The sequence below is a fragment of the Haematobia irritans genome, chromosome 3 (genome assembly GCF_050003625.1).
Source record: "Haematobia irritans isolate KBUSLIRL chromosome 3, ASM5000362v1, whole genome shotgun sequence".
Classification (NCBI taxonomy): domain Eukaryota; kingdom Metazoa; phylum Arthropoda; class Insecta; order Diptera; family Muscidae; genus Haematobia; species Haematobia irritans.
This window is the reverse complement of record NC_134399.1, coordinates 226,329,254-226,356,916: the sequence shown is the minus strand read 5'-3', so window position 1 is coordinate 226,356,916 and position 27,663 is coordinate 226,329,254. Positions and strand designations below refer to the sequence as shown.

Sequence of the window (27,663 nt, the reverse complement as noted above, 5' to 3'; positions counted from 1 at the left end):
CTTGAACTGCTGCTCGTCCTTAGCAGCTTTTTTGGTCTTCTTTAGGTTCCGCTTGACAATAGCCCAGTATTTCTCAATTGGGCGGAGCTCTGGCGTGTTGGGAGGGTTCTTGTCTTTGGGAACCACCTGCACGTTGTTGGCGGCGTACCACTCCATGGCCTTTTTACCGTAATGGCAAGATGCCAAATCCGGCCAAAACAGTACGGAACAACCGTGTTTCTTCAGGAAAGGCAGCAGACGTTTATTCAAACACTCTTTCACGTAAATTTCTTGGTTGACAGTCCCGGAAGCTATGAAAATGCTGCTTTTCAAGCCACAGGTACAGATGGCTTGCCAAACCAGATATTTCTTTGCGAACTTTGACAGTTTTATGTGCTTGAAAATATCTGTTGCCTTTCCCATTCCTTTTGCCGTATAAAACTCCTGTCCCGGAAGCTGCATGTAGTCGGCTTTGACGTAGGTTTCGTTGAAAGGGTTACAATACAGCTGCAATGCTGTTAACTATGACGGAGTATGTCAGGGAGAGGCTGAATGCTGGCGATGATTGTGTTATGGTGTCCTTGGATTTGTCAAAGGCTTTTGACCGTCTGAATCATTCAATGTTAGTAAGGAAGCTGCATACGAAATATGGTTTTACGTCATCTGCATGTAAGATGGTTTGGTCATACTTAGTAAAAAGGTCTCAGTTTGTGCGTATGGGTGACCGTGATTCATATGTGGCAGATCTGTCTTGTGGTGTGCCCCAGGGCTCTGTGTTGGGACCACTGTTTTTCATAATGTTTGTTGATGACTGTGTGGATTGCCTAGATTTGAACGTGGTCAGACCCTACTTATATGCAGATGACGTTCAGCTGATCTTTACTGGCTTTAGGGGAATTTCACTTGTTCTTGAGTCAGGGATTAATGATAATTTGCGGTCTCTTTCTGAGTGGTTGACGGACAATGGCTTTGTTCCCAATCCGGACAAGACTAAGGCGGTTATGTTCCGTACCGGTCATCGTTTGTTTTCATATCCGAGGATTCATATGTGTGGTACTAATATTGAATTCGTTGACAGTACTAAGTGCCTAGGGGTGATGATTGTTTGAACTTTAGTCACCATATTGATTATGTTTCTTCCAGGGTCACATTGGGACTTAGGAAATTGTACTGTTGTGGACTGAATTTGCCTCTTCCGGTGAGACATATGATGGGTTTTGCGTTCCTAATGACTCAGGTGAACTACTGCCTTGAATTGGTATCATGCACTCAACACTATAATAGAGACAGGATCAGGCTTATCGTCAATAGAATAGTGCGTTTTGTATAAGGTCTTCGTAGGTTTGATCATGTCAGTGACTATGTTAGAGAATTCCTTGGATGTAATTTTGAACAATATGTTTCATTGCGTAAACTGATTTTTTTCTATAAGGCTATTCAGAGATCGTCACCCGCAGATTTACTCTCGAAATTTATTTTCTCCCATTCTGTTAGGAACCCACAGATTAACATACCTCAGATTTCCTGTTCTACATTCGAGAGATCGTACATAGTGTCCGTTGCTAGAATTTGGAATTCTCTCCCGTTAACACTGAGGTGCTTCAACTTTACTGTTTACCAATTTAAGCAATTCCTGTTACAGAGGTTTTTGAATGAATGATTTATATAATAAATTAATTAATAAAAATGTCTGTCATTGCCAATGGTAGTTATCCTTATTTTCTGGAATAAGTATTGGTGGATATTATTTGAACCTTTAGCCATATTTTTATTTTTATTATTTGCTTTATTTTTGCTTATTTGGTTTGCACTTATATATTCTACACTTTTTCTAAAAATTCATTCATATTGTTATTTAATTAAATGATAAATTTACTTTAGATTTTATATAATTAATTAGTTATAGAGGCAATGCGCTATTATTGGCCTTTCTGGCTTATTGTATTGTCGTAAATAAAATAAAAAAATAAATAAATATTTGCGGCATCTCGGAGAGAGAGGTTAGGGTTTCGCTTGAAACTACCGGCAACTCTCTTTGTCGTCTCAGCGGCTTCCGGTTTTCGATTTCCCCCCGTTCCAGACTTCCTGGCTGTCGACAAACGTCCCCCAAACATTTGAATTACATTTGTAACGGTTGATTTGGCAACTTTTAGCGATTTTGCCAGCTTTGCGTGCGAGTAGCTCGGATTTTCGCGATGCGCGAGCAAAATTTTGATACGCTACTCTTCTTGCTTGGACGGCATTTTGACAACTGAAGAGTGAATTCCAAAAATCAAAATAGGAGCAACATTCTACACACACACCTTCAAAATGAGGGGTGTTCAGGTTTTTTTAAATGCAAAATTGAAAGAAATACGTCAAGTTTATATTGACCAAATTTTGACCGTATCACCCTTTATATACGCGCTACAAGGTGTTGTTCTCTTATTCACTTATAAGAATTTTTATAACCCATTAAAAATCGAAAAGTCGTCCTTTGCCAAAGTCCAAAGTGGGTCTATTAAAGTTTTGAAAAAGTCAAAGAGTCGTTTTGCTTTTAATTTTGCAATTCGAAATAATTCTGAACATCAGGTTAGGTAAAGATAAATTACGGAAAGGAGATAAATCGAAGCTGCAAAACTATTTGGTGTTCCACGGAAACTGACCACCCATGAACACTCGAGGACAAAAGATGCATGATAATCATTGCAACTAACGACGAAATAATAGTTGTTAGTTCTTTTAAGGCAAAATTTAATGTATTCTGATCTGGTCAGATCGTGACTTCGTTCTAAAAATATAAAATCCGATCAGCCCATTTTTACAATAGACAATGGAGTCAGTTGTTACTGTAAATGCATCACTAGGTCTAATCTATTTAAGTGTCGAAACATACCCTTTATAGGTCGACCGCGAAAGATATACGAAATGTTCGAAACTCATGGATCAAAACACACACCCAATAGTTCGACTATGAACGAATATGAGCCTATTAAAATAGGAAAGCTTTCAAATGTAAAGGTGGGCACTAAGTTCGAGTTTAGCCGCTAAAATAAAAAAATAAATCATAAAAACGTTTTTTGCTGCAAACTTTATAATAACTAGATGAGGAATAGTCCAAAGCTACTTTTCACAAAGTTAATATTCTTTAAATTGGGTTATTAAAAAATTGCGATTTTAGCGGATAAACTCGAACATAATACCCAAGGTGGGTATTATATATACGAAATATACGAAACTTTTATGCAGATCTCATTTTAAGTAGATTTTCATTGAAGGAAAAAACTCCTTCCTAAATCTATCTTTAATTTGTAAAGCAAAATTAAGGACGTAGGGCCATTGGCATGCAGCTGCTATCTTATTTTTTCAATGCATGGAAATACAAAATATCGGCGATTTTTTGTATATGTGAAACTATAAAACAATAAAATTCGTGTTAATTTTTTTAAAGCTCTTATGAGCTTGTTCTGCTATTAATGCAAACAATGCTGTACTGTCTCTACATATGCATGTAGGTGGTTCTTGCTTCATCAATGTCGACAAGAAGGCATTTTTGGTTAGAGGGTGAAGTCATCGCTTACACACCAACTACTACTACCATATAACACCATATTTGAACAAATATTGTTCCATTGAAAATTGAATAAATCTTTAAGGACCCCAATGTGAGGAATTTTTGAATACGATTACGACACAAAGTGTTAGGAACGAAAGCTGTGGTTTAAGAACAAGACCACTTCTTTTTATATATTTACGAAGATGCAGCAATCATGCCTCCAAATCTGGGTTATAAAATACAATAATTGTGTATATATTTTGTAAAATCAATTAGAATATAAGCTTAAATAAGAGGTTCACTTACTTTGATGGGATAAAAAGAAAGAGAAAGGAGTCATACGTCGTCGTAAACACAACAATTCCACGCATTTAAATTCGATTTTTCACCATCTCATTGTCATGGAGATGAACACACTCAGCACAGTATTTTTTTATTCATGAAATTTTAATATTTGGACCTTTCTCGTTTACCGAAGGTTCCAATCAAGGTTTATTGTATTTTTTGTGTGAAACATTAAATTTGTGCCTCTATCTCACTGTGCCCGTTGTCACTAAGAATGAAGATTTCCAATTAAAACTGAATTCGAAAACGCATTCATCTTCCTCTATTATAGTCGCATTTGTGTGTATTGGAGGCCCCGTGAATGGTAAAGTTTACATTTTGATTCATTTATTACACATATGTTTTGTTTATGCATTATTTACAAACAACAAAAAATACCACAAAGTTTCGTACCAAGTTCATTGAATAATGTAATTAATTTTGTTGAAATAATAAACAAATTCGAGGAGACGTTTCTTTTTATTTACCCACGAACGATAGAATTCGCGTGATTTAAGGAGAAAATAGGAAAATTACTACTACTATCGCCATTGTTGCCATACACATTTAAAGTTGGCCAATAAACACAGAACGTGTATATTTCAAATACAACACTAGGTTTGTTCGAGTATTTTTATATTAAAAACATGCCGGCGAGAGTACACTACAAAAACACTCATAGAAAAAAGTCTGCTAAAAACAGCAGTCGATGTCTGCTGTTATATTTTTGTACTTCAGGGCCTAATGAACAACAATTTATAAAATGTTTAGGTTATAAATTTTTCCCAAAGCAGATTTAAGAAACAAAAGTCGTTTTTGGTATTTTTGCACTGTAATATACTAACAAGCTCCTAAATACGATCTGCAAATATTTTGTTTGCTGTTAAGGCCGGTAATCTGTTCGGTTTTCTCGTTGAAACTCCATACAAAACCAAAAAATGCGAAAAACTAGCGAAATTTTTTCCATTTGTGATACTTTGTTTTTTTCGAGTTGAAAAACTGACGTAAATCGATCAGTCAGTATTTTTATAACATGGCGCCATTTGCAATGTGAATTAAGAAATAATGTATTTATTAAACTGATTTTTGTGAATTTATAATGCGAAAGTGTTTCGGATTATTATTTAAAAAAGTAATCTGATCGATTGATAAAACAAAGTATAACATGAAGTTGTATTTCCGTAATAAAATAACAACCAACATCTAGCCGCTCGCTACTATATTGTAGAACATAAATAATGTATAAAACATGAAATTTAAACACAAATGTTAACAAAATAAAAGCTTTATTTGGTGAATTATATTTTACAATCGTTTCATTTGTACTGGGGATCGGGATAATGAACACAAAACAAAATGTTAACAAAAGGAGCACAGCAATTGATGTTGCAAAACAAGCATTAGCACTGCAACCAATAGTATAGTACATGGGTACCAATGAATGGAATCACAATCCCACGGCGGCGGGTTCTACGCACCGGATTGACCCGATGGATACCAGCCATCGGCCAGCGGCTGCCACCTCAGTGTACGTGTTGTCTCGTCCATTTTTTCGTGTTGGAGAAGGTTCATCCCGGGGAGCCTTCTCCGCCTGCTTTTGGTCCGAGCCGGGATAGAGGAAAACCCCGGACCATGGTACTGTGCCGTCTGCCGAAATCGAATTCACCATCGCTCGGTTTCGGTGAGGTGTAACCGGTGCATGGAATGGGTGCACTTCCGGAATTGCTCCGGCCTAACATCGCTGCGGGAGTATAGTCAAACTGACTTCGTGGCAGGATGCTGTGCCAATGACAGCAGCAGTGGGTCATCTGATTATGTGACCCCACCGACTTCTCCCGCACAACAATATTCTCCGCCGCAGCATCTTACACCGAATATTGTTGTACCAGTTCCGGAGAGTGCATCATTTTTGCAATTTAATTGCAACGGGCTCCGTGGTAAGACTAGTGAGATCGTAGACTTTATGAATCGGAAAAGGATAAGGGTCGCGGCGATCCAGGAAACAAAGCTGAATCCCACCTGCAGCCTACGACATTGTGATGGGTACAATGTCCTACGGAAGGATCGCACAAGAAATGGAGGTGGTGGCCTGGCTTTCATATTACACCGTTCCGTGCAGTATACACCTATCACGCTTGCGCTAGACACTAATGACCCGTACATGGAATGTATGGGGGTAGCAGTTAAGTGTGGGGCTGCCGAGATAGAGCTATACAATGTGTACATACCGCCGGTTGGTAGCTGTGCTCCTGGTTATAGCCCAAACATTGAGTGGTTGTTGAGCGGGCATAACCGATTGGTTCTAGGAGATTTTAATACCCACCATGAACTTTGGCATTCTCTCCTGGGTAATGACCAGAGGGGCATAGCTTTGGCAGAGCAGATAGACGACTCCACATTTTGCACGGTGAACGAAGAGGCCCCCACGAGAATTATGGGTGACTGCAGCAGTTCGCCAGACTTATCGTTAGCATCGCCTGGTCTGATAAATGACGTCTCCTGGCAACCCGTCATTTCATTGGGTTCGGACCACCGCCCCATAATTCTCACCATCAACCGACCCTCCGATTTCATAACCTCTGAACGCCGGACGTTTATTAATCAAAAGAAAGCCAACTGGGAAGGCTTCAGAGAATACACCGATCGCCGCTTCAGTGAGCTCCCGTCCCCCTCACATGTTCATGTTGCCCAGAGGGAGTTCCGGGACATCATCAACGCAGCAGCCGCTCGCTTCATACCCGCTGGTCGAATTGCCCAGGTGAGGCCCAACTTCCCAGCCGAAGCGGCGGGACTCGCAGACGAGCGTGATGAACGCCGTCGTGCTAACCCTGCTGATCCTAGAATCAGAGAACTAAATCTAGAGATTAGTAAGATAGTCGACGAGCACAAGCGGAACACTTGGTTAGAGCACCTGAAGCAATGTAACTTAGGAACAGGAACTGGTAAATTGTGGTCAACAGTTAGAGCCCTCTCGAACCCCTCCACAAGGTATGATGGGATTTCAGTCACATTTGGCGACGTGACTGTGACTGATCCGAAGAGGTGCGCCAAATACTTCAACCGACAGTTTGTCGAGCATCCCGAGAGTGATAGAGCGAAAAGGAGAGCAACCCGTCGTGTACGTGGTCTCCGAGCCGATGACACACCACAATTTACTGCAGCCGAAGTTACCAATGTCATCAACAGCGCGAAACCATCTAAGGCGCTGGGCCCTGACGGAATTTCAATGCTAATGCTGAAGCATCTGGGAATACTGGGAGTTGAGTACCTGACCAGACTCCTCAATTTGTCTTTGGAATCACACATTATACCCGATGTCTGGAAAATGGGAAGGGTGATTCCACTACTGAAACCGGGCAAAGATTCGAACAAAGGTGAATCGTACAGACCGATATCCCTTCTTTCGCCAGTAGCCAAGACACTTGAGGCATTACTCCTCCCCAGCCTTGTGGAGAATTTTCCAGCTGCCCACCATCAACATGGATTCCGTAAGGTACATAGTACGACAACAGCCTTACATGCCATTTCGACACATATTAATAAGGGACTTAACCAGCCCAGGCCGTGTCACAGTACGGTCCTCGTGGCGCTTGACCTATCGAAAGCATTCGATACGGTCAACCATGCCACATTATTTGAGGACATCGAGAATACGTCCCTACCGGCAGGAGCGAAGCGTTGGGTGCTGAATTATATGTGTGGACGCCAGTCGTACGTGGAATTCAGGGACAGAAAGTCAAGACCGCGTAGAGTTAAACAGGGAGTTCCCCAAGGTGGGGTGATATCTCCGGCACTGTTTAACCTCTACATGTCCTCGATTCCACCCCCTCCTGACGGCGTCGAGATTGTATCATATGCGGATGACTGTACAATCTTGGCATCTGGGCCCAATGTTGATGACATTTGCGATCGGTTGAACGTCTACATAGCTAATATTACCAGTTATTTCACTGCGAGAAACTTGAGGATATCCCCCACCAAATCCTCAGCCACACTATTTACTACATGGACGGCAGAAGTGCGCAGGCAGTTGAATATCAGAGTCGATGGAGTAATAATTCCGACCACAAATTACATCAAGATTCTTGGGGTCACATTCGACAGCCTTTTTAGGTCATCTGCCCATGCCACTGCAATTTGTAATAAGCTCCGTGGTAGAAACAAGGTCCTCAAGTCACTAGCCGGCAGTACTTGGGGTGCGGACAAAGAAACCTTGCTAACTACTTCCCTGCCAGCATTTCAAAGTTCCATTTCAACCTCATCGTTACCACAGACTCGTAAATGTCACTTCAACCATCATGAAAACGTACATCAAAAAGTACATGCAAGTAATTTGCCATCCCTACTGTTAAAAAAGCCATTTTTTTTTGTGAAACGCCAAGCGCAACCATCTTGTTATATTTTAATTAAATAAAAACGAAAATAAAGTTCTGAAAACATAGATTATACGCTTAAAATTGTGAAAGGTATATTGGTGAACAATTTGGTGATTTTCCAAATGGAATAAAGTGATTGTTTTTCAGATATTTTACAGACACGCTGCCTCCATGGAATAAAAACTCTGGTTGATAGACGCAGCAACATGTAACTCGCTACTTGTAACTCAACATCATCATTAATGCCAAAAATTATGTTAAATGTAATGTGATAGTGGTATAAATGTTATATTTTTAAGTATTTGTAAATGTTTAATCAAATTAATAAATATCTAAACAAACGTGTTTTACTCGACCACAATGATTCTTTTACAACTATCTTAAAATGCACTTTTTCTGATTGTTTGGAGGGTCCCTTATTGGCGTCGTTCTAAATTGATCTATAAAGGCACCTAATAATTGCACTCATGCGAAACATTTTTGTAGTAACTTGGCGTGGTACAACTTCTCAATAGTGACGGCGCTTTTCCGACGAGTTTTTGATGTCGTATATGATTGTTTTCGACGTAGTGGGGATTCTCAAAAGAGTCCCCAAATTCAAAAAATGTTGGCAGGGTTATAAGGCAATTGGCCGGTCAGTGGTAAACTATGCAGCGCCAGTGTGGACACCGCAGACCAGTGATACGCAGTGGAATAATATACAAACCTGCCAGAACGCTGCTCTTAGAACTGCAACTGGGTGTCTCCGCAGCACACCCCTGGATCACCTTTATGTGGAGACAAAGATCATCCCTGTGCGAAGACACAACTACATGTTGTCAAAGCAGTATCTCCTGGGTTGTTATCGCAGTAATCATCCAAACCACCATCTTATGGATACACAACCACCACCCAGGAACGTTAGGGTTGATATACATAATCTAGAGCGCGAGATCCAGCGCTATAAAAGAGAGTCTCTAGATCAAGCAGCGTACCAGGCAGGTTTGAACAGGATTCATGAGGATACTGTAGCTGAAGCGATGAGAAGCTACAAGGTTAATCCTGTTCTTGGAGTCCGACCACCGCCCATAGCACCGGAGGAAAGAGACCTCCCACGGCAGACTAGGGTAGTTTTGGCCCAATTAAGATCAGGCAAGTGCAGCCGCCTCAATTCCTACTTATCGGTGATTGATAGCAGCGTAGTTGACGTTTGTCCAATTTGCAACCAAGGGCCACACGACACGCGTCATCTTTTCTCTTGCCCAGCCAAACCAACCCGACTTACCACCAGATCACTCTGGACACACCCCATCTTAGTCGCAGAGTTCCTTGATCTGCCAACAAGCTGATGTACCAAGCGTATAACATGAAATGGATGAGATCACAATAAACTGTTACAACAACAACAAGAATTAATTGCTATGTTCCAAAAAATAAAATGCAGCATTGTAAAATTAGATTTTTTAAAACCAAAGTTATTCTGCTGTCCCTACTAACAAATTTCCTTGGGTGAATCTTACAATATGTCGGATCGGTACGACATGTCGGCGATGACTAAATAATCGGTAAATGTGTTATCGATCCCATAAACATGCAGCAGTATCGATTATGCCTTCGGACTTAACTGATAATCTGCACAATATATGGGATATGTTCGACACGAGTACTGTCGTCCGGAATAACTGATAGTCTGTAATGCGCATAAAGCGCATGATAGTTAAAATATTTTTATATGTTTGGAAACAACAAATGTGTAAAAATCATTAAATTTTTGATATTTAATGATTTTTACACATATAATTTTTGTTGCTGATATGATAAACTTTATGAATTATCTTATATTATATTTAATATAACTGTAAATATTTTTTAAAACAATTTCATATATTATATTTAATATAACTGTAAATATTTTTTAAACCAATTTCATATATGAAAGCGAGTTGTGGTGAGAACATATTAACTGTAACTGAATAAAAGAAGTCATTGTGATTTAACACAGTTTAATTTTGTTGTGACAAAACTCCGTCTTCTTCTAGATTGTCTTTGGTATCAACAGCAGGTGGTAAACAAGCAAAACCAGCGGCAAAATGAATAAGGTCATAGAAATTATAGATTCAGACGAGGACAATGAAGCGATTTCTGCATCGACTTCTTCCAACAACATTGAATTCAGCGAAAGTCCCCAATCGCAAAGTCGCCGCCGTCCCAGAAAAAGTGCTCTTCAAGCCAAAGACGTTGAAGTTCAGTTTGGAGGTGTTGAACTTGTCGACGAAGATAACGGTAACAATACCAATACTATTGTTGGAAGCGATGGACAGAATGAGAGGAATACCATTTCTTCCCAAAGAGCTACACCAAAGATATTAGCTCCGAAAACAACAAATGCCGAAGCAATTCAAAAAGCATGCGAGGATTTTATTAGTCGGGAAGAGGTCTTGGAATGTATATCTAGTATCGCTCAAGAACGAGTTCGTATCAACCATTTGCTTGCAGCGTTTGGAATGCCGGAAATAAACTTTTCCTTATACAATTCGGAAGACATTTTGAAGATTCAATTCGAAGAACGTTTGAAACAATTCAAAATAATGCAGAATTTAAATTCTCAACGAGGACATACAAACGCAAACGAATAAGAAAAATTTGACCCAATAACTATAATTTCTTTATTTTTATATTCTTTTATTATTCTTTAAGTCAGCCCAAAATATAATATATTTCAAAGTTTTAGTTTAGTCAATTCCCCATGGAATCATTAAAGGTATCCTATTATTTTATGAACTGTTATTTTAATGAATTAAATAAATAATTTAAATGTAATCTGAAAAACATTAAAAACGTATTTTATTTAGCTGAAGGGATTTTGGAAGAATAAACTTAAGTTGATGAATGTTGCACAAGTGCCTTTTTGCCAAGACAAAATTGAAGCTGAAATTTCTTGATCTACAAATTAATAGAATCTATTTAATTTTTGTAATAAAATACAATCGACTCTTCATGATCTTAAAAACTATCTACTCATACAATCTTAATTATCGCCAATGCATTGTATAAGATAAGGTGTTAAATTCAGAAAAGTTGAAGGACTAATTTAATACATAAATGCTCAATAATACTATTCCATCTTCCACTGCATTTTAGGTATATCTGATGAAATATCGCCTTGATATCAGCCGCTAAAATCGCAATTTTTTCACGATTACTTTTCTTTAATAATCCATTTGAAAGAATATAATATTATGAAAAGTAGCTTTGGGCTATTCCCCAAAAAGTTATAATAAAATGTGTATCAAAAAGGTATAATTTTATACTTTTTTTACTGATTTATTTTTTATTTTAGCGGCTCTTCTATCCCCTCAAGAAGTTAAATCGTGAAGACGGTGTATCAAACTTTTACCGATAGAAACTTAATTTGATTTATCTCCTTATGAACCTAAAGGAGCCCCTAGATTCTCGATTTCAGATACATGGGATAAAATTGGACCAAAAATTTAAATCGGAACATGAGGCTATATGGAGGCTATACAATTTTTTAGCAGACACGGCAGAAAAATTTACTAAACGACTCACTGTTTGCTGGAATATAAAATATTGTCTGCTATTTTTCAAACTATTTTACGTATTTTAATTTTGCTGAAATTCCAATTTGAGGAATAGAAAACAGTCTGCTTAAACCAGATTCGGTGTTTTTTGTTATATTTTGTTTATTTTGTTACCCCAAGTATTATCGATAAACAAAAATTCCTGGAGTATAATATTCTGTGTATAACCAAATCTCGTTAATTTTCACAATATACAATTGAATTAGAATTAACATGTAAAAATATATAAATTTATGTTCGGCTCTATGGGAGTTGGCAGCTGCCTGTCCATTGTGATACCACAGTGGTGAACTTCTCTGTTATCACTGAGTGCTGCCCGATTCCATGCTAAGCTCAATGACAAGGGACCTCCTTTTTATAGCCGAGTCCAAATGGCGTTCCACATTGCAGTGAAACAACTTAGAGAAGCTTTAAAACATGTCATCAGCATTACTGAGGTGGGATAATCCACCGCTGAAAGACTTTTTGATGTTCGGTCGAAGCAGGAATCGAACCCACGACCTTGTGTATGCAAGACAGACATGCTAACCTTTGCACCACGGTGGCTCCATATATTTATAAAATAGTTTGCATATTTTATTTATAAAATTAAATAATTATAAATGTTTAGTTAGTAAAATAATTATTTGGAATAATTACATATATTTTTCTACTAATATTAATTTCATTAGAATTTTCAATTAAGATTCTGGACAAACCAACACCAAACAATTATCAAAATGTATGTACAAGCATTCAAAAAAAATCTTAACATATAACACGTGCTGGTGCTTAGAACTAGATGTGCATTATCCTAGACAATTATTTCCAATGGCATTAAGCACCAACCACTGTTGTTGCTATGCAAACAGGTGCGGTGTATGTATCCTTTTTGTTGCACACCTACAAAAACAAGAACTTTTGGTATCCATCACAATACACAATATGTACATAGAAAATATCCTTAAGGAAACCACCAACAACCAAAATAATAAGAAAACAAAGCTATTGTGCCAAAAGTCCAGAAAATTAGAAAATCAATTAGTTCTCATTGTCGTAGCAATCACATAACAATTCATATATTTTTTCTATATTTCTATTTGACATAATACGTGTAAATATATCAAAATAATAAAAAAAATATTCGAATTTAGTACCTCAAACCGGGAAAGGAAACAACACGGAGGAGATATTAGTTCCTTAATAATCAGGACGAATTTTTTTTCGAAATGCCGGTTGTGTATAGCAGCTCCACCAGTTAGAATCATATCATACCGTACGACAAAAACAAGGATATCTGCGGATTGTGTTCGAAAATTCATCTGTCGTACATGAGAAAAATCCTAATATTTGATCTCATTGCAAACTATATTGCAATTGTAGCTTTAAATAGCACACCGATTGCACTTGATATTTGTGACAGGTATGTAACAGAACTAGGTTGCACATATCCATTTCCATTGTATCGATTAAACAAATTGTCTTCTCCTACACTTGTAATCTGATGATATTGCATGCATAGCGCGGTATCATTTTAAATACGGTCATTTGGTGCTGAATCTCTTAAAGGAAATATACAGAAATTTATCATAGATACGTCTTTGGAGATTTGCTCGAACCGCAGCCAACACTAACACCACCATGACAACGAAATCAAAACAGGATAAACATAAAATGTCTGAGATTGATGAAAATATATCAAAAATTTTTGATATTAAAAAGGTAAACATGACGAATTTATCCAAAATCCAAAATTTGGCCGTTTAAATTTCGAATTCGATTTCAATAATAGCGTCTGGGTAAAGGAGCTTATGGTATTGTGTGGAAGGCATTGGACAAGCGTAATAATGAAACAGTGGCTGTAAAGAAAATATTCGATGCATTTCGAGATGAAACAGATGCTCAACGTACCTTCCGCGAAATTGTTTTCCTAAAAGCATTTCGCCATCACCCCAATATTGTAAGGCTACACAACGTTTACAAGTAAGCGATGCAACTATAGAATAGGAAATCTATATTATATGAACACACTTTGACTATCTATTTTAAGAGCTTCTAATAATTTGGACATATACCTGATATTTGAATACATGGAAAGTGATTTACACAATATCATTAAGAAAGGAACCATTTTGAAGGATATACACAAACGTTATGTTATGTATCAATTAATAAATGCCATTAAATATATTCACTCGGGCAATGTTATACACAGAGATTTGAAACCCAGTAATGTCCTAATCGACAGTAAATGCAGGTCGGTCAATTTTGAGATAATTATTGGTAGAGCCTAACATTGACCCCCCTTTTGTGTGTTTCCAGATGCAAACTTGCTGATTTTGGTTTAGCGCGTTCGGTTTCGCAATGGCCAATGCGTAGCGACTCGAATGATATGAGTTGTGGTGATGCACCGCAGGAACCTCTTTTAACCGATTATGTTGCAACTAGATGGTATCGGGCTCCAGAAATTTTAGTGGCAAGTAAAAGGTAACTACATTAGAATATCTACTAACTAAAGGTGAGTACCAAGTTTGTATCTCACAGGCGAAAATGAAAATTAAATGTGCCGAATTAATATTTTTCCCAAATTAATATTTTTTATTGATTTCACTCAATTACATTTATGATCGATTATAGAAAAGATTACTGTCTTCTGTTTTTCAGCAGCAAACAATCTGGTATGTTGGAACAGCAGACATACTGATGAAAAGTCTGCTGATCCGAAGAAAATTTTAAATTCACTTCAATCTATCTGATAAGAGAATTACTTCAAAACCCAGAAAAAAAGTTAATCTATTTCAGCTAAGTCAGTTTGCTATTTCAGCAGAAATGTTTGTCAAAAACACGATTGCTTTTTCAACAATATTTTTGACTACTTCAGTAAAGAGCCACCGTGGTGCAATTGTTAGCAGGTCGTGGGTTCGATTCCTGCTTCGACCGAACACCAAAAAATTTTTCTGCGGTGGATTATCCCACCTCAGTAATGCTGGTGACATTTCTGAGAGCCTCAAAACTTCTCTAAGTGGTTTCACTGCAATGTGGAACGCCGTACGGACTCGGCTATAAAAAGGAGGTCCCTTGTCATTGAGCTTAACATGGAATCAGGCAACACTCAGTGATAAGAGAGAAGTTCAGCAATGTGGTATCACAATTGACTGAATAGCCTAAGTGAGTCTGATACATCGGGTTGCCACCTAACCTAACCTAACCTAAAGAAAAATGTTTGCTGTTACATATCTGTTGCTCTTTAAGCACAAAAATTTAAAATAGTTAATGCTATTATTAGCAGAGTTTTTGTTCTATACAATAATAATTAATATACATAATTATTAAGTTTACTTTGAAAGAGATTTTTTTATTATTATTAATATCTTTATTTGTAATTTAAAACCTTAAAAACCAATTGAGGCAAATTACAATATATCACAACTTTTTGTAGGTATACCAAAGGCATTGATATGTGGAGCTTGGGATGTATTTTAGGAGAAATGATTCGTGGCAAACCATTGTTCCAAGGAAGTAGTACAGTAAATCAGGTAAGTACACAATTCAAAATGCTGCACGGAAAAACATTTAATGATTTCTTACAGATTGAAAAAATTGTTTCCACTCTACCGGATATAACAGAAGAAGACATTAGGTCTGTGGGCGCTGGTTTTGGATCGGTATTATTGAAAAAACAAATATCTAAGGAAAAGTAAAATATGATCATAACTCATTTTAAAATACCTTTTTAATATATATCATATATTTTAGAAAAATTGGTTTCTCCGACTTATTAAACGACGCCTCAAAAGATGCCTTAGATTTGGTTAAATCCTTATTAGTATTGGATCCTTTGGGTAGATTGACTGCCAAGCAAGCCTTGAATCATCCCTATGTAGAAAAGTGAGTTAAGAAATTGTTAAACAAAGTAATTTAAGACATTAGAATATGATATTTTTTTATTAGTTTTACGTTTCTTAGGACCGGTTTGTCAATGTCTTGTTATCAAGGCCGGTATACACCGCCAGCCAAAATTTCCGCTACCCATAAAAAATGCATTGCTATATATTTGATAACGAAAATTGCCTGAGGCATTATTAGGGCTGTTTTCTTTTAGCACTGGATACCCTTAGCCGTGAAGGACTAAAATAAAACAGAGTACTCGTTTATCCAGGACATCTCCAAAAATATGCAACACTGTCATTAGCTTTTTAAAAACAATCACAGAAAAGAAGTGAAATCTTGCATTTTTAATGTATGAAATGCTCCAATTAGTGATAAATATCATAGATAACCTAACTAATAGATGACCCGTCGCTCTCCGATCAGAAAATGTTGAAGAAGCCCAAATGAATTTTCTGACATTTCGTTTTGTGTTTTTCGTAAGGAGAAAATTTGCTCAAAATTATATTTTGTATTTTCGTGGTTTTCGTCGCAATTTTTGTTCAAATATGAACTTTTGAATATTTAATTTGATTATATAGATGATTTATTCAAAAATGTTCAAATTGTGGATAAAATAGGAAAATTGTAAAAACTAATCTAAGAGAGAATTTGTGATTCCCCTTATTTTCTTCGGTTATTCCTCATTTCGGGAACTGTCAGACTGCGTTTGACACCGATGGGTCATCTATTACATAGTTATCTATGAAAAATATTTACTACTGCGATTATTTATGACATTGTACCAGTTTGAATTTCATCTTTTCGATAAATTAGTCACAATAAATTGCTATTGCGAATCGAAGAATCGTCACTTTATAAAGTGAACCAGTGCAACGATGTTCTGGTTAGCCCATACAAATATTGCATCCAGTTCTAAAAGAAAAGTCCTATTATCACTTGTTTACATTTTGCTCTCATACGAAATACATTGCAAAGCTGTGTTATTGGCACGAAAATGTTACTAACCGGATGTCTATCCGCCGGTTAAGTATAAATCGAAAGATGAGATTAATATCACGTAATAATCTAGCTAGAATCATATTAAGACAAAGAACATCATTAGCGTAGCTAGACAATTTTCCTAGGGGGGGCTATAGCCCCCCTAGCTAAAAATTTATATTTCATTTATTTATATTTCAATTAATGTTTTATTTCATAAAAATTAACAAAAAAATAGACATCAAAATAACTCGAAAATTAATTTATAATAAAGCAACTAAAAGTAGTTGCACACATTTCCCAGCAAAAAAATTTGGAAGTTCTTCCAAAGGCACAACTTTAAAAGCACTTCCAGAAAATGTACTCCCAATGATGTTCTTTATTTTAACTACTCAGCAAGTTCTTTAAATTAAATTTTTTATAACTAACTTTTTTGTTTCAAATACCTTAAAAACGAAGTAAGAATTCATAAAAAGGTACAAATAATTTAAATTTTGTCGAAAAAAATTCTAAATCCAATCTGAAAAACTTGTGAATTTTTGAAAATATTTGAGGTCAAACGTTTTCGACAAGCATTAGAATTCATTAAAAATTATAAAAATTATTTATTTGACAAAATATAACAGAATTTTTTAATTTACATTCAAAACATTGAATTCGGATCACACCTAAAGAAGTGATGCAAATTCAGTGCAACGGCTGTTGAAATGGAGGACTTCCGTCCTATGACAAGCCCATGTTAAGTTCATCGCTTCTTCGCCAATTTTGCACCACTTCCGGATCCAAAAAGATCATTTTCATTACTTTTTGGCGACGCTTGTTTGGCTGGGCTTGTTTATTTTTTATAAAAATGGAAAATCGTAAATAGGTTTTCAAATTCTGGGGGGGCTAAAATTTTTCTGGGGGGGTCTAAGCCCCCTCCCCAGAGGCCTTCCTACGCTTTTGAAGAACATACATATATTAAGTTCGAAAACAGATACCTCGTTTCTATAAATTTCGAAATTGAGTATTGACTTTCGAGATTGCTAAAATGATAGTGCAATTGACTTGTCGACCTTTGATGTTGGTAAAAATCTACTAATCTACTTTTTTTTAGAACTCATCTTCTTAAACTTTGGCATATTTCTTTGTTCATTTGGTTTAGGATACCACACAGACACAGTTTTTAAATTAGGCCATTTATTAAAAGATCGTAGTAAAATTAAATTATTATGAAAAGGAGAGGTGGTATCATTGATATTATATTTTTATATTTATAATACTATAGAAAACGACGTTGTTGGATTTGCCAAATATTTTATATAAACCCAGCGAAGTCCTATTTTAAAATAGGATTTTACATCTATTCCAATTCATGTGTGGATATTGCTAACTTTATGAGTCATATGTCATAAATCTCAAATATTTATTATTATTATTATTATTATTTTATTTATTCATTCACACACTACAAGATATACAAAGATCTTTTAAATTACTGTATGTGATTAATGTTGGTAAGATAGTAAATGTAATCTGCGAGTTAATTTATAAATTATAATTAATTAATAAATTAACAATTAACATAGATAATTTTCAAAATTTTTAAAACAAGCAACAAAATTCTAACAATAACGAAGGAAATTTTAATAATTCACTCTTATGTAGGTTTCGCAATTCAATACCAGAAATTGAACTTAACGTTGATATCTTGCCTCCATTTCGAGATGATGTTCGTCTTAGTGTGCCCGAATATAGATCAAAATTATACGAAATTGTGCAAGTATCCTCTTCAGAGAAGAAACAAATTGAACTCACCTCCAAGCTAGGAGATACTGTATTTAAACAGCGGTAAGTAATATTTTCATTTGAATTTTCTTCATTTTTCATTTTTTTTTATCTTACAACAGTATCGAAAATAAACCGCAAGTAAATACACAAGAAAAGTCTGAAGGAAAAAAGCTAGCAAAAGTAAAACACAATAGTAGAAAAATGGAAACTGAAGAAAAATATAAATTAAATGACAAAGAAACTGAGAAAAAAGATGACTCCAACAACAACTTTTCCAAAAAGAGTCTTACAAAAATAGTTTCCACTCCTAATACGCCCGTAGTCAAGCGTAAACAAGGTAAACTAGGCAATAACTTAGTTGCCAGCAGTGACGATGTTGGTGAAAAACAAACAGCATCCAATGTTTTGGAAGATCGTCTTATACAACGAACCAAAGCTCAAGGACAACAATACCACCAGTCGAAACCTAGTCTATTAAATATTGTCAATGAATTTCCTGCGCAACATGGAAAAAGACATTCACTAAGCAACAGTAACACCATTGGTCATTCATTAAATAGTTCCTATAAGGGTCTCCTCACCACCAACTCACACAGGCTGCACCGAAGCTCTACAGCATTGAACAAACTCGATAATGAAATTAGTAATAACAAAACATCAGACCCTACGACATCTAACACAACATCCTCTTCTTCGCCAATCTTGCGCCAAGCGAAATCTTTAACCTATTATTCAAATAAATCTCCTGGTAGCGAGAAATCTACAAAACCTCAAGATGAACGATTTTGCTATGAAAGACGATTGAAGAGATTAGAAGATGAAATAGAGCGTTATAAGAATGAAGTAAAAAATTTCTGTCGGGACACTTTTAGCCACACCAAGCAAATGGATAAAACGAAAGCCAATGATGAAATTTTCAACAATCAACATGACCGAGAAATGGAAAAACAACATAATTTGAAAATAATGCCATCTAAAATGAAATATCCCGATACGCCAATAAAAAATAGTTACATTCAATTACTTGCCAAAACGAAACAGTCGAAACACTCAGATGCCCTTAAACCAGAAACATCCACATCGGGAAGTTGCGATAGGTTGATTCAAATGGTGGATAATTCAAAATCGTTTTCGAGCCGCAGTAAAGATACCAAGAAATATGTAAACAACAAATATAATGGACAAAGATTATGTCAACAAGAAGCAAAGGTTTACAAGGAGCAAAGCATATCGTTACAAAAACATGGTTCGCGTGCCTTTTCGAAATTCATTTAATATTTCAATATCACTTGATAGTCTATGCTCAAGTGACGCCTTACAAACTGCCTATATTTTTTACAATCGTACTGGAATATAATATATTTTTTAATATCATTATATATTGTATGAATATTGTGATTGTTGTTTTATTTATTTTTTTTTTTTTAACTAAAGAATTTGGATATGGGTATGGGCTAGGAAAAGAAATAATATTATGATTTGCGGCAACTGCATATTGTATAAAAATAATGCAAAAAAGGGACATTCGTTGACTCCAATCATTTTTTAAATTTATTAATGCGGTTGCGACGTATATGTAATTATTAAAATAGTCTTGTGGTATATTTTTCTATACAGTCACCATACAACAAAATTAAAGTTCTTAACATCTCTTAAATCATTATCGGCTTATTTACACATACGTATGAATCAAGTCGGTACACTCAAAGAAAAGTCAGCCGAAAAGAAATAATATTATGATTTGCGGCAACTGCATATTGTATAAAAATAATGCAAAAAGGGAGATTCGTTGAAAGCAATCATTTTTATATTTATTAATGCGGTTGCGACGTATTATTAAAATAGTCTTGTGGTATATCTCTTAAATCATTATCGGCTTATTTACACATACGTATGAATCAAGTCGGTACACACAAAGAAAAGCCAGACGAAAACGCAATAGGCGTTTGCTGTTTTATTTTTTACCTTCATGTCATATGCGCTAATAATGTTGTTCCGGACGGAATGTTGGATGTGTGTAAAGAATCTTACTGTGTATTGGATCGATACGACATGTCGGCGATGACTAAATAATCGGTAAATATGTTACCGATCCCATAAACATGCGGCAGTATCAATTATGCCTTAGGACTTAACTTATAATGTGGCCGATATATGGGATATGTTCGAAACGATCATTGTCGTCCGGATAAACTTATAGTCTGCAAGGCGTATAAGCGAACAACAAATTGTAAAATGTTTTTCATGATTTAAAATGTTATATTAATCATATTTTAGAACTATAAACGCGGTTGCCATTCGAGATTAAAATAATCTACTAAAATTTTGTCAAAATTTTATTTCCATAGAAAGTTTTGTCAAAATTTTATTTCTATAGAAAAATTTTTTCAAAATTTATTTCTATAGAAAATTTTGTGAAAATTTTATTTCTATAGAAAATTTTGTGAAAATTTTATTTCTATAGAACATTTTGTCAAAATTTTATTTCTATAGAAAATTTTGTCAAAATTTTATTTCTATAAAAAATTTTGTCAAAATTTTATTTCTATAGAAAATTTTGTCAAAATTTTATTTCTATAGAAAATTTTGTCAAAATTTTATTTCTATAGAAAATTTTGACAAAATTGTATTTCTATAGAAAGTTTAGTCAATATTTTATTTCTATAGAAAATTTTGTCCAAAATTTATGTCTACAGAAAATTTTGTCAAAATTTTTCTCTGTAGAAACTTTTGTCAAAACTTTATTTCTGTACAAAAATTGGTCCCGAATGTATGCGATTAATATGAATATACGGACCCATTTGCCAGGGATCTCACGCACGAAATTTAATTTTTATTCGCGTACATGAGATTTACTCTTATGTAAAGGACATATCTGATTGATGTACCTCTAGTTATATCAGATTTAAAAAAAAAAAATCTTACCAAAGAAAATAATGATTTCAAAGCGATTTAAATTCCTTTGGTGGATGTCTTTTTCCATTCTATTTTCTTAATCCGATTTGAATTTCGAGGTGATGGTATTGCGAATTGTTTAAAAATATCACCCAAGAGACCTCCACAGTGTATTGGTAAAATATATGCATATATAAAAATGCCACTAGTAACATAGTAAGAGATTTTTTAGTTGTCCAGTATTCGTTTATTAATATCTAAATAATTTACTATGTTAGGCTATAACGGGGGAGTGTCGTTTGCAATAAATGGAATAGTAACCAATTACGCAGAAGACGATCACATAAAATACTTATTTAAAAAGTGGTATTTATTGCGTCGGGTAAGAAGTAATTCGCAGTTCCAATCAGCAACACCGTACACTATTTACTTTTTACCTTTCTGGGGCATTTGTTGCTGTGGCAACTCTTCTTGTAGCTGAAGAATATGATCAACTGGTTCAGGTTTACCGTCGGCATTTATACGACATGGTTTAATAATGCCACAACGATCTAGTTGGTCAACTAAAGTGGCCAATCTCTCAGCTTCATATTCTTTTTGCTCTTCTGTCATTCCTTCTAAAGGATTAGGAGCTGGAGGCATATAACATCCCACTACAGGGTTGATTGCATGTTCCATTTGGTTGTATTCTTCTGTATCACTATTGTCGCTATCTGAAGAAAACTCCATATTTTCCACCTTTCGACTACTCATTAGACCTGCATTCGCGAATAGGCCAGCCATATTGCCATATCCGAAATATTTTATCAGACGGCCCTGATTCTTTTTGCAACATACGAGCAAGAGTTCGTACGTGAGATTTCTTACTACCACATTGGGAGTTGCTTGAAGTCGGCATAAATAATTTCTCAACTCGTTTCCTTCTTCGGGACGAGTGTAGACATCTCGTAACGGAGGAAGTATTACACTTCGTACATAGTGTCTCATAATTGGATTACTTGACACACATTTCACTAAAATTGCTAATACAGGCTGAACAAGTTCCTTGTGAGTGGAAGAAGACTTTTCATTATCCTCCAAGACATAGTGAAGATAGCGCAGTATGCTTTCTAAGGCGGTAACATTTCGATTTTCAAATATGCAACGCTTATCTGATGGTAGCGTGGCACCTTCGCATTTTATCATTAATTCGCTGAGACAACTGCTTGAGATATTCGTCAGAAGATCAATGGAATGTGATACAACAGAACGCTCCCTGTCAGTACTCATTGCACCAAACCGCAAAAGTAAATCGCGGATTACACTCGTCAAGTGAAGGCTTTGAATTTCATTTTCACTGGGACTCTTATCAGTCATGGATGTTACGTTGAACAATACTTTCAGCAGTTCAATAAGAATATCAAACTGTTCATCACTGAATTCAGAAATGTTCCTAAGCTTTTCGTCTAACAACTCGGTTAAGTAGGTGAGACCATTAAGCTCAATCAAAACTCGGCTTCGAACAGTGGTATCCAATGCAGTTATCAAAAACAATAGCTTCATGTCGAACAGCTCTATGGAAGATTCGGTTTGTGAAGACGACGACAATCGTTGAAATATTAGATCAACAACATTTTGGCGTACGCATTCTCGCCTTACTTCGGGATTTTGAAAGACCAGATTACACAGACACTTCAGGGCTTCTACAACTATGTCAACATTAAACGATTGATCGGAATCTGGTGTGGTGGCAGTAGAGATTGTCGAAGTCCCCAACGACAAATGGGCTAGATTAAGTAAGCAACCCACATCAGGAACTATATTGTTTTTAAGAAGGCTTGATTCGTCGCGCGATAAAATCCTTATTGTATTTAGACATTCAATATGGTACTTTTCCAAGCCAACATCGTTTAGAATCGAAAATACAGCTTTCCATAGGCTAACCCACAAGTCGTTATTGTGAAACTTCTCGAATTGAAAAAGATTTGCGTTCTGGAGGAAATAATGGCATTGCTCAAAAATAGATTACCAAACAAAGGCTTGTTTTCACACCTACCTCTTCGTTAAATGTTTGCAAAATTTTTGGGAACTTTTCAGCATTTTTCTCATTTATATATTTTATATGTTCCTCATCCATGTCGGTTACAGCAAATAGTTTCTGAAATACAATGAAAATACAACCATTATCATCACAGGGAAGCCATAAAAACACAATTAACTTGATCCGACATACTTAGTATGCGCACAATGTTAGTGACCAATTAATACTTCGAAATGATTATTACCTTCTATGCGCTTGCCGATACTTGTTCTAGATTTATGGAAAATAAATAAACAAAATGTCAAATTTATGAATGTACATTTAATAATAAGTTAGGATTGTCATACTTGGATTTTACTAGGGATCTATAAATCGAAAATCGATTAATCGATTATTCGAATTTTGGCATGAAAATCTAAAAAAGTCGAAATCGATTATTAAGCTAAAAATAATCGCAAAATCGATTTTAGATTTTCAACTAATTTTTAATTTTGACCACCAAAAATTTAGTTTAAATTTTGAACTAGAAAAATAAAAATTCTGATTTTATTAAATAAAATATCAAATTGGTGGAAATGAATCTTTGTGTTTTCAATTTCCTTGAATTTATAGTGTAATTATTTGGGGAAATAAAAATTAATGATTGGCACATGTTAAAAATTTTATATTGAACATTTTAATTTTTAAACAAATTTAAAAATTAACATGTTTGACTGGAGCACTAATTTTTTGCTTTTCTTACCAAATATTGTTAATAATACTCACAAAAAGACAAATAGATTTCATAAAATCGAATATTTTTTAGAATCATTATTTCTATGAAAATCGATTATGAAAAATCGAATATTCGAATTTTCATTGGTAAAAATAATCGAAAATCGATTTTTGATTAAAAGTCAATAATCGAAATGTCGAAAAATCGATTATTAGTTTGTACTATAGATCCCTAGATTTTACCAGAATTTACGAATTTTGTCCCCACATCGACCAGTTAAATTGAGGCGTATTTGCGTGTACCGTAAGCGTACCGTTGCGTACCGTTGCGTACCAGCGATTGTTTTTGAGAAACGACCCAATAAAAACAAGCATTGGAGAAACGCTTATATTCAATACGCTTTCAAAAAATTTTTAAAGAATTAGTTTGAATTCAATTTGAGAAATTGTTGAGAAAATCGCGTTCTCAACAAAAAACAGACATTACCCTCAACAGTAGAATTCAACACGTTAGCAACAATTTCTCAACATATTAGCAACAACTTTTCAAACTAAATTTCATTTTAATGCTTCAAACCTATTGGAAAATTTGTTGAAAGCAAGTATTTTGCAAGGCCATTTGAATTAATGTTGAAGATGGGATTCACTATCAAATTGATATGGCGTTGGACAGCCCATACAAATGATTACCCAACGTAGTAATATGTTCAAAACGCTTTAGTAGTAATACGCAATGCGCAGCATGCCTTTGAATAGGTGGCTCATTGCTGTACGTTGTACGTCACAGTTTGGGTGCACCCTTAATAAGAACATTTTTGTTGTCCCATATGATTCTTTCATAACCAATAGATATTTAGAGGCTTTGCAATAATTTCTATAAAGTTAACTGGAAATGTTATTTTCGCATAGTTCTAGACTATGGAAGGTGCGATGTATGGCCTTAAGTCGTCCATACATTTCGACACCGGCTCAAAACGCTCAAGCGGCGGTCCAAAGAGACCATGTTGATGAAAACAATGAGTATTGGGAGACACCACATTATCCCGAAATAATTGATACATCATTTAAGGGTAAAAAAGAAATTAAATCCAAAAACTGGCGTGAAGAAATACAAAATGCCCCCACAGTGGAAGAAAAACTTATGAAAATAAACATGCCAAGGTACTATGGACACAAAGTGGTTCTCATGAACGAGGAACGTTTGCCCTACAATTGCCTACCAGCCATTCAACATTATACCCGCACCGCTTTTGAGCCAATGCCGAATGATAAAGTTGATGAAAAATTGTCATCCTATGTTCAATCCTTAACCGGAAGTATAGTGGACACATTGGAATTCAGTCATGAATTTTTCAGGTGAATTACAAACATAAATATGTTGCTATTTTATTTAAAAAAAAAGAAACTTTTCAGCCAAAATATTTGGGATACATCAATGCAAAATCCTGTTGAACGGGAACGAGCATTCAGCCAGTTAATTGTGGAACAGATAAATAGGACTTTAATAAACAACCTCTCCATGGACTTTCCTCATCTTAATGAATTGGAAATTGATTTTAATCCCAGACATGAAGCGTTTTGGTCCGTTGGAGGAATAGAAGCGCCAAAAAATGTTGTTAAATCTAAGGAAGGCCAGGAATGGCAAAAAGATTCGGCGAAAGACCCTGTGGATCGCTTTATGCAATACAAAGGTAGACCAATGATGGCATTAAGGCACCGTTTGCAGTTACAACCGTGGAAAGATGAAAGCGCATACACCAATTTGGAATTGGCAAAACAAGTTCCGCGTATCGAATACGATCCAAGGACACTTGGCTTCTCTACTGACCATCAACACGGAACAAATATACCAGGTTCGTTCACTATGCAATTGTAGTAGTTCAAAATCGTTGACAGTTTAGTTCACAGGTTACTGGCCAAATAGCTCAACAAGTTTTGGCTATATTTCGTACCAAACGAGAGCACCTATTCAATGGCGACCGAAGAATTATGGAGAGGATGACCACGCCAATGCTTTGCATGCACATGCAATTCAATCTAGCTTTGCATGGCTCTTAGCCCAAGCGAACTATTTTGGTTTCAATACATTTTCGGAACTAACGTATCCATATAATGCCCAAACAATTATAACTTCCGGAAAATCATGGTCATTTTACGAATATCAATTGAATACAGTGTGCATGTATGGAAACCTTATCGAAGAAAATCCTCGCACAAATAGCTGTAGAGGGACCAACGAAATGGAAATGTACCAAGAATTCGATGAAAACGGCAAAATAGTTGGCTTTAATGAAGAAGTTTTAAAACATTTAATACAATGCTACACCAGAAAGCCCGATTTACAAAGAACGCCGGAGGAATTGACACCATATTTGGACAAACATGTCCAGCGAGTGGCCGACTATACAGATGTGGAAAAGCGAACATTTTTGGAAGAGACATTTAAGCACATGTGCTCGAATAGACCTCGCCATTTACCATTGCCCGAAATATATATGTGGGAAAAACTATACAAGATTGATAATAAAACACGACCACTAGAAGCAAGACGCCGGTTCTTTGAGGTATTTGTGAATCCATGGAAACGAACATTAGATCAATACGATAAGAAATATATTCCGAAAGCAGTACGCCCAGAGGGCCCAAAAAGCAAAAAGAAGTTTAAAGCTACTTACTATCCTTAGGATTGATTGTTCAAAATAAAAAATTTAATATCGTAAAACAAATTGGAATAAAATTTATTGTAAAATCAAACCTGTTGCTTTGATCATTAATGCTCCGCCTCAGCAAATGCCAAAGTTTTCTCAACCAATTCATTGATTTCTTTCATGTTTAAACTTCGAAAGCTTTCCTTGAGAGTGCTTTGCACGTTGAGTTCGTCATTCAAAAAGGGAAGAAATGCCTCCATTTGACTATTTTCCAATTTCAATGAAGCCAACATTATGGAATTCTATAGAAATGAAATATTAATGAAAAGCACACACTATGCTTGAGAACATTACGTGCCTCAAGAAATGCCTTTTTATGCATCTCAATTTGTTCATCAATTTTTTTCTCATCGCTCTCCGAATATGACTTCTCGTGGTCAAAATAGGCTGGTAGTAGTACATGTTCAGGGACTGAAAAGTATTTTTTATCCAATACTTCTGCATGTTTTACATGGTCCTCGATAGATTGCCAAATATTCTGAAAAACTTTATCCTTCTCTTCCAATAGACGCTGGTTTGTTACTTCGGAGCAAACGATCTTGTTTAAAATACCATCCAAGGCGTTGTTAATGATTTTTTTAACATAATATCTTCTTTCGACTGATACATGTTCATTAGAAAATCCAAAATGTTCAATCTCACGTTCCTGTTCCATATATAAATTATTTACAAACCACACAAAATTTCTTAAATTTGGTCGTTGTCCTTGGTCGGTCCTGTATTTGTACTTTATGCCAATTTAAAAGCGTTCCATCGTCCCCTCACCATGTCTCGTAACGATGGACCGAACGAAGATCATCATTAACCAAGTGCTGAAGATGTTGAAAGCGAGCGTTGTTGGGGGGTGTATTTACTGGAGCGTTTTTAATTGTAATAATGCGTATAGGCAAAATTGGCAAAGCAACAACAAAAT

At 35.7% G+C, this 27,663-nt stretch overlaps 6 protein-coding genes and 2 long non-coding RNA genes across 12 annotated transcripts in view; 4 read left to right on the top strand and 4 right to left on the bottom strand.

The window, feature by feature from the left end:
- bves (popeye domain cAMP effector bves) overlaps positions 1 to 4,383 on the bottom strand; it is a 58,820-nt gene extending 54,437 nt beyond the window's left edge. For 3 of the 4 annotated variants that reach the window (XM_075298212.1, XM_075298213.1, XM_075298214.1), the window contains exon 1: positions 3,821 to 4,383. The gene's annotated coding sequence lies outside the window, so the exon portion shown is untranslated. The remainder of the gene's footprint in view (positions 1 to 3,820) is intronic. The other variant, XM_075298211.1, reaches the window with a different exon arrangement.
- A 3,705-nt stretch (positions 4,384 to 8,088) lies between these two features.
- LOC142231691 (uncharacterized) lies at positions 8,089 to 8,600 on the top strand. The gene is made up of 2 exons (XR_012720867.1): positions 8,089 to 8,304; positions 8,362 to 8,600. It is a non-coding gene; the product is annotated as an uncharacterized LOC142231691 (long non-coding RNA).
- Positions 8,601 to 10,152: 1,552 nt separating this feature from the next.
- LOC142227943 (uncharacterized) lies at positions 10,153 to 11,031 on the top strand. Its single transcript, XM_075298184.1, has one exon. The coding sequence runs from the start codon at positions 10,284 to 10,286 to the stop codon at positions 10,827 to 10,829; it is 546 nt and encodes a 181-aa protein (XP_075154299.1). The 5' UTR covers positions 10,153 to 10,283; the 3' UTR covers positions 10,830 to 11,031.
- A 1,664-nt stretch (positions 11,032 to 12,695) lies between these two features.
- On the top strand, positions 12,696 to 19,805 carry Erk7 (Extracellularly regulated kinase 7). Its single transcript, XM_075298183.1, has 10 exons — positions 12,696 to 13,197; positions 13,297 to 13,496; positions 13,567 to 13,757; positions 13,825 to 14,031; positions 14,097 to 14,261; positions 15,214 to 15,310; positions 15,365 to 15,471; positions 15,531 to 15,662; positions 18,291 to 18,473; positions 18,533 to 19,805. Exons 2-10 carry the CDS (start codon positions 13,416 to 13,418, stop codon positions 19,686 to 19,688), a joined length of 2,319 nt encoding a protein of 772 aa, XP_075154298.1. The 5' UTR covers positions 12,696 to 13,197; positions 13,297 to 13,415; the 3' UTR covers positions 19,689 to 19,805.
- Positions 15,125 to 16,444, bottom strand: LOC142227942 (uncharacterized). The gene is made up of 3 exons (XR_012720018.1): positions 15,732 to 16,444; positions 15,504 to 15,650; positions 15,125 to 15,425 (listed from the first exon to the last, which is right to left on the bottom strand). It is a non-coding gene; the product is annotated as an uncharacterized LOC142227942 (long non-coding RNA).
- A 1,727-nt stretch (positions 19,806 to 21,532) lies between the features above and the next one.
- Positions 21,533 to 27,663, bottom strand: part of ric8a (ric8 guanine nucleotide exchange factor A) — a 469,139-nt gene continuing 463,008 nt past the window's right edge. The window contains exons 2-4 of one of the 2 annotated variants that reach the window (XM_075298182.1): positions 23,521 to 23,572; positions 23,344 to 23,445; positions 21,533 to 23,279 (exon numbers count right to left, since the gene is read on the bottom strand). In XM_075298182.1, coding sequence (XP_075154297.1) covers positions 21,735 to 23,279; positions 23,344 to 23,424 — 1,626 coding nt within the window. In that variant the 5' untranslated portion in view covers positions 23,425 to 23,445; positions 23,521 to 23,572 and the 3' untranslated portion in view covers positions 21,533 to 21,734. Of the gene's footprint in view, positions 23,280 to 23,343; positions 23,446 to 23,520; positions 23,687 to 27,663 lie in introns of those variants that run through there. The other variant, XM_075298181.1, reaches the window with a different exon arrangement.
- Positions 24,857 to 26,796, top strand: mRpS30 (mitochondrial ribosomal protein S30). The gene is made up of 3 exons (XM_075298179.1): positions 24,857 to 25,398; positions 25,456 to 25,895; positions 25,951 to 26,796. The coding sequence occupies exons 1-3, from the start codon at positions 24,935 to 24,937 to the stop codon at positions 26,724 to 26,726; spliced, it is 1,680 nt and encodes a 559-aa protein (XP_075154294.1). The 5' UTR covers positions 24,857 to 24,934; the 3' UTR covers positions 26,727 to 26,796.
- On the bottom strand, positions 26,750 to 27,575 carry Mis12. The gene is made up of 2 exons (XM_075298180.1): positions 27,049 to 27,575; positions 26,750 to 26,992 (listed from the first exon to the last, which is right to left on the bottom strand). Exons 1-2 carry the CDS (start codon positions 27,403 to 27,405, stop codon positions 26,813 to 26,815), a joined length of 537 nt encoding a protein of 178 aa, XP_075154295.1. The 5' UTR covers positions 27,406 to 27,575; the 3' UTR covers positions 26,750 to 26,812.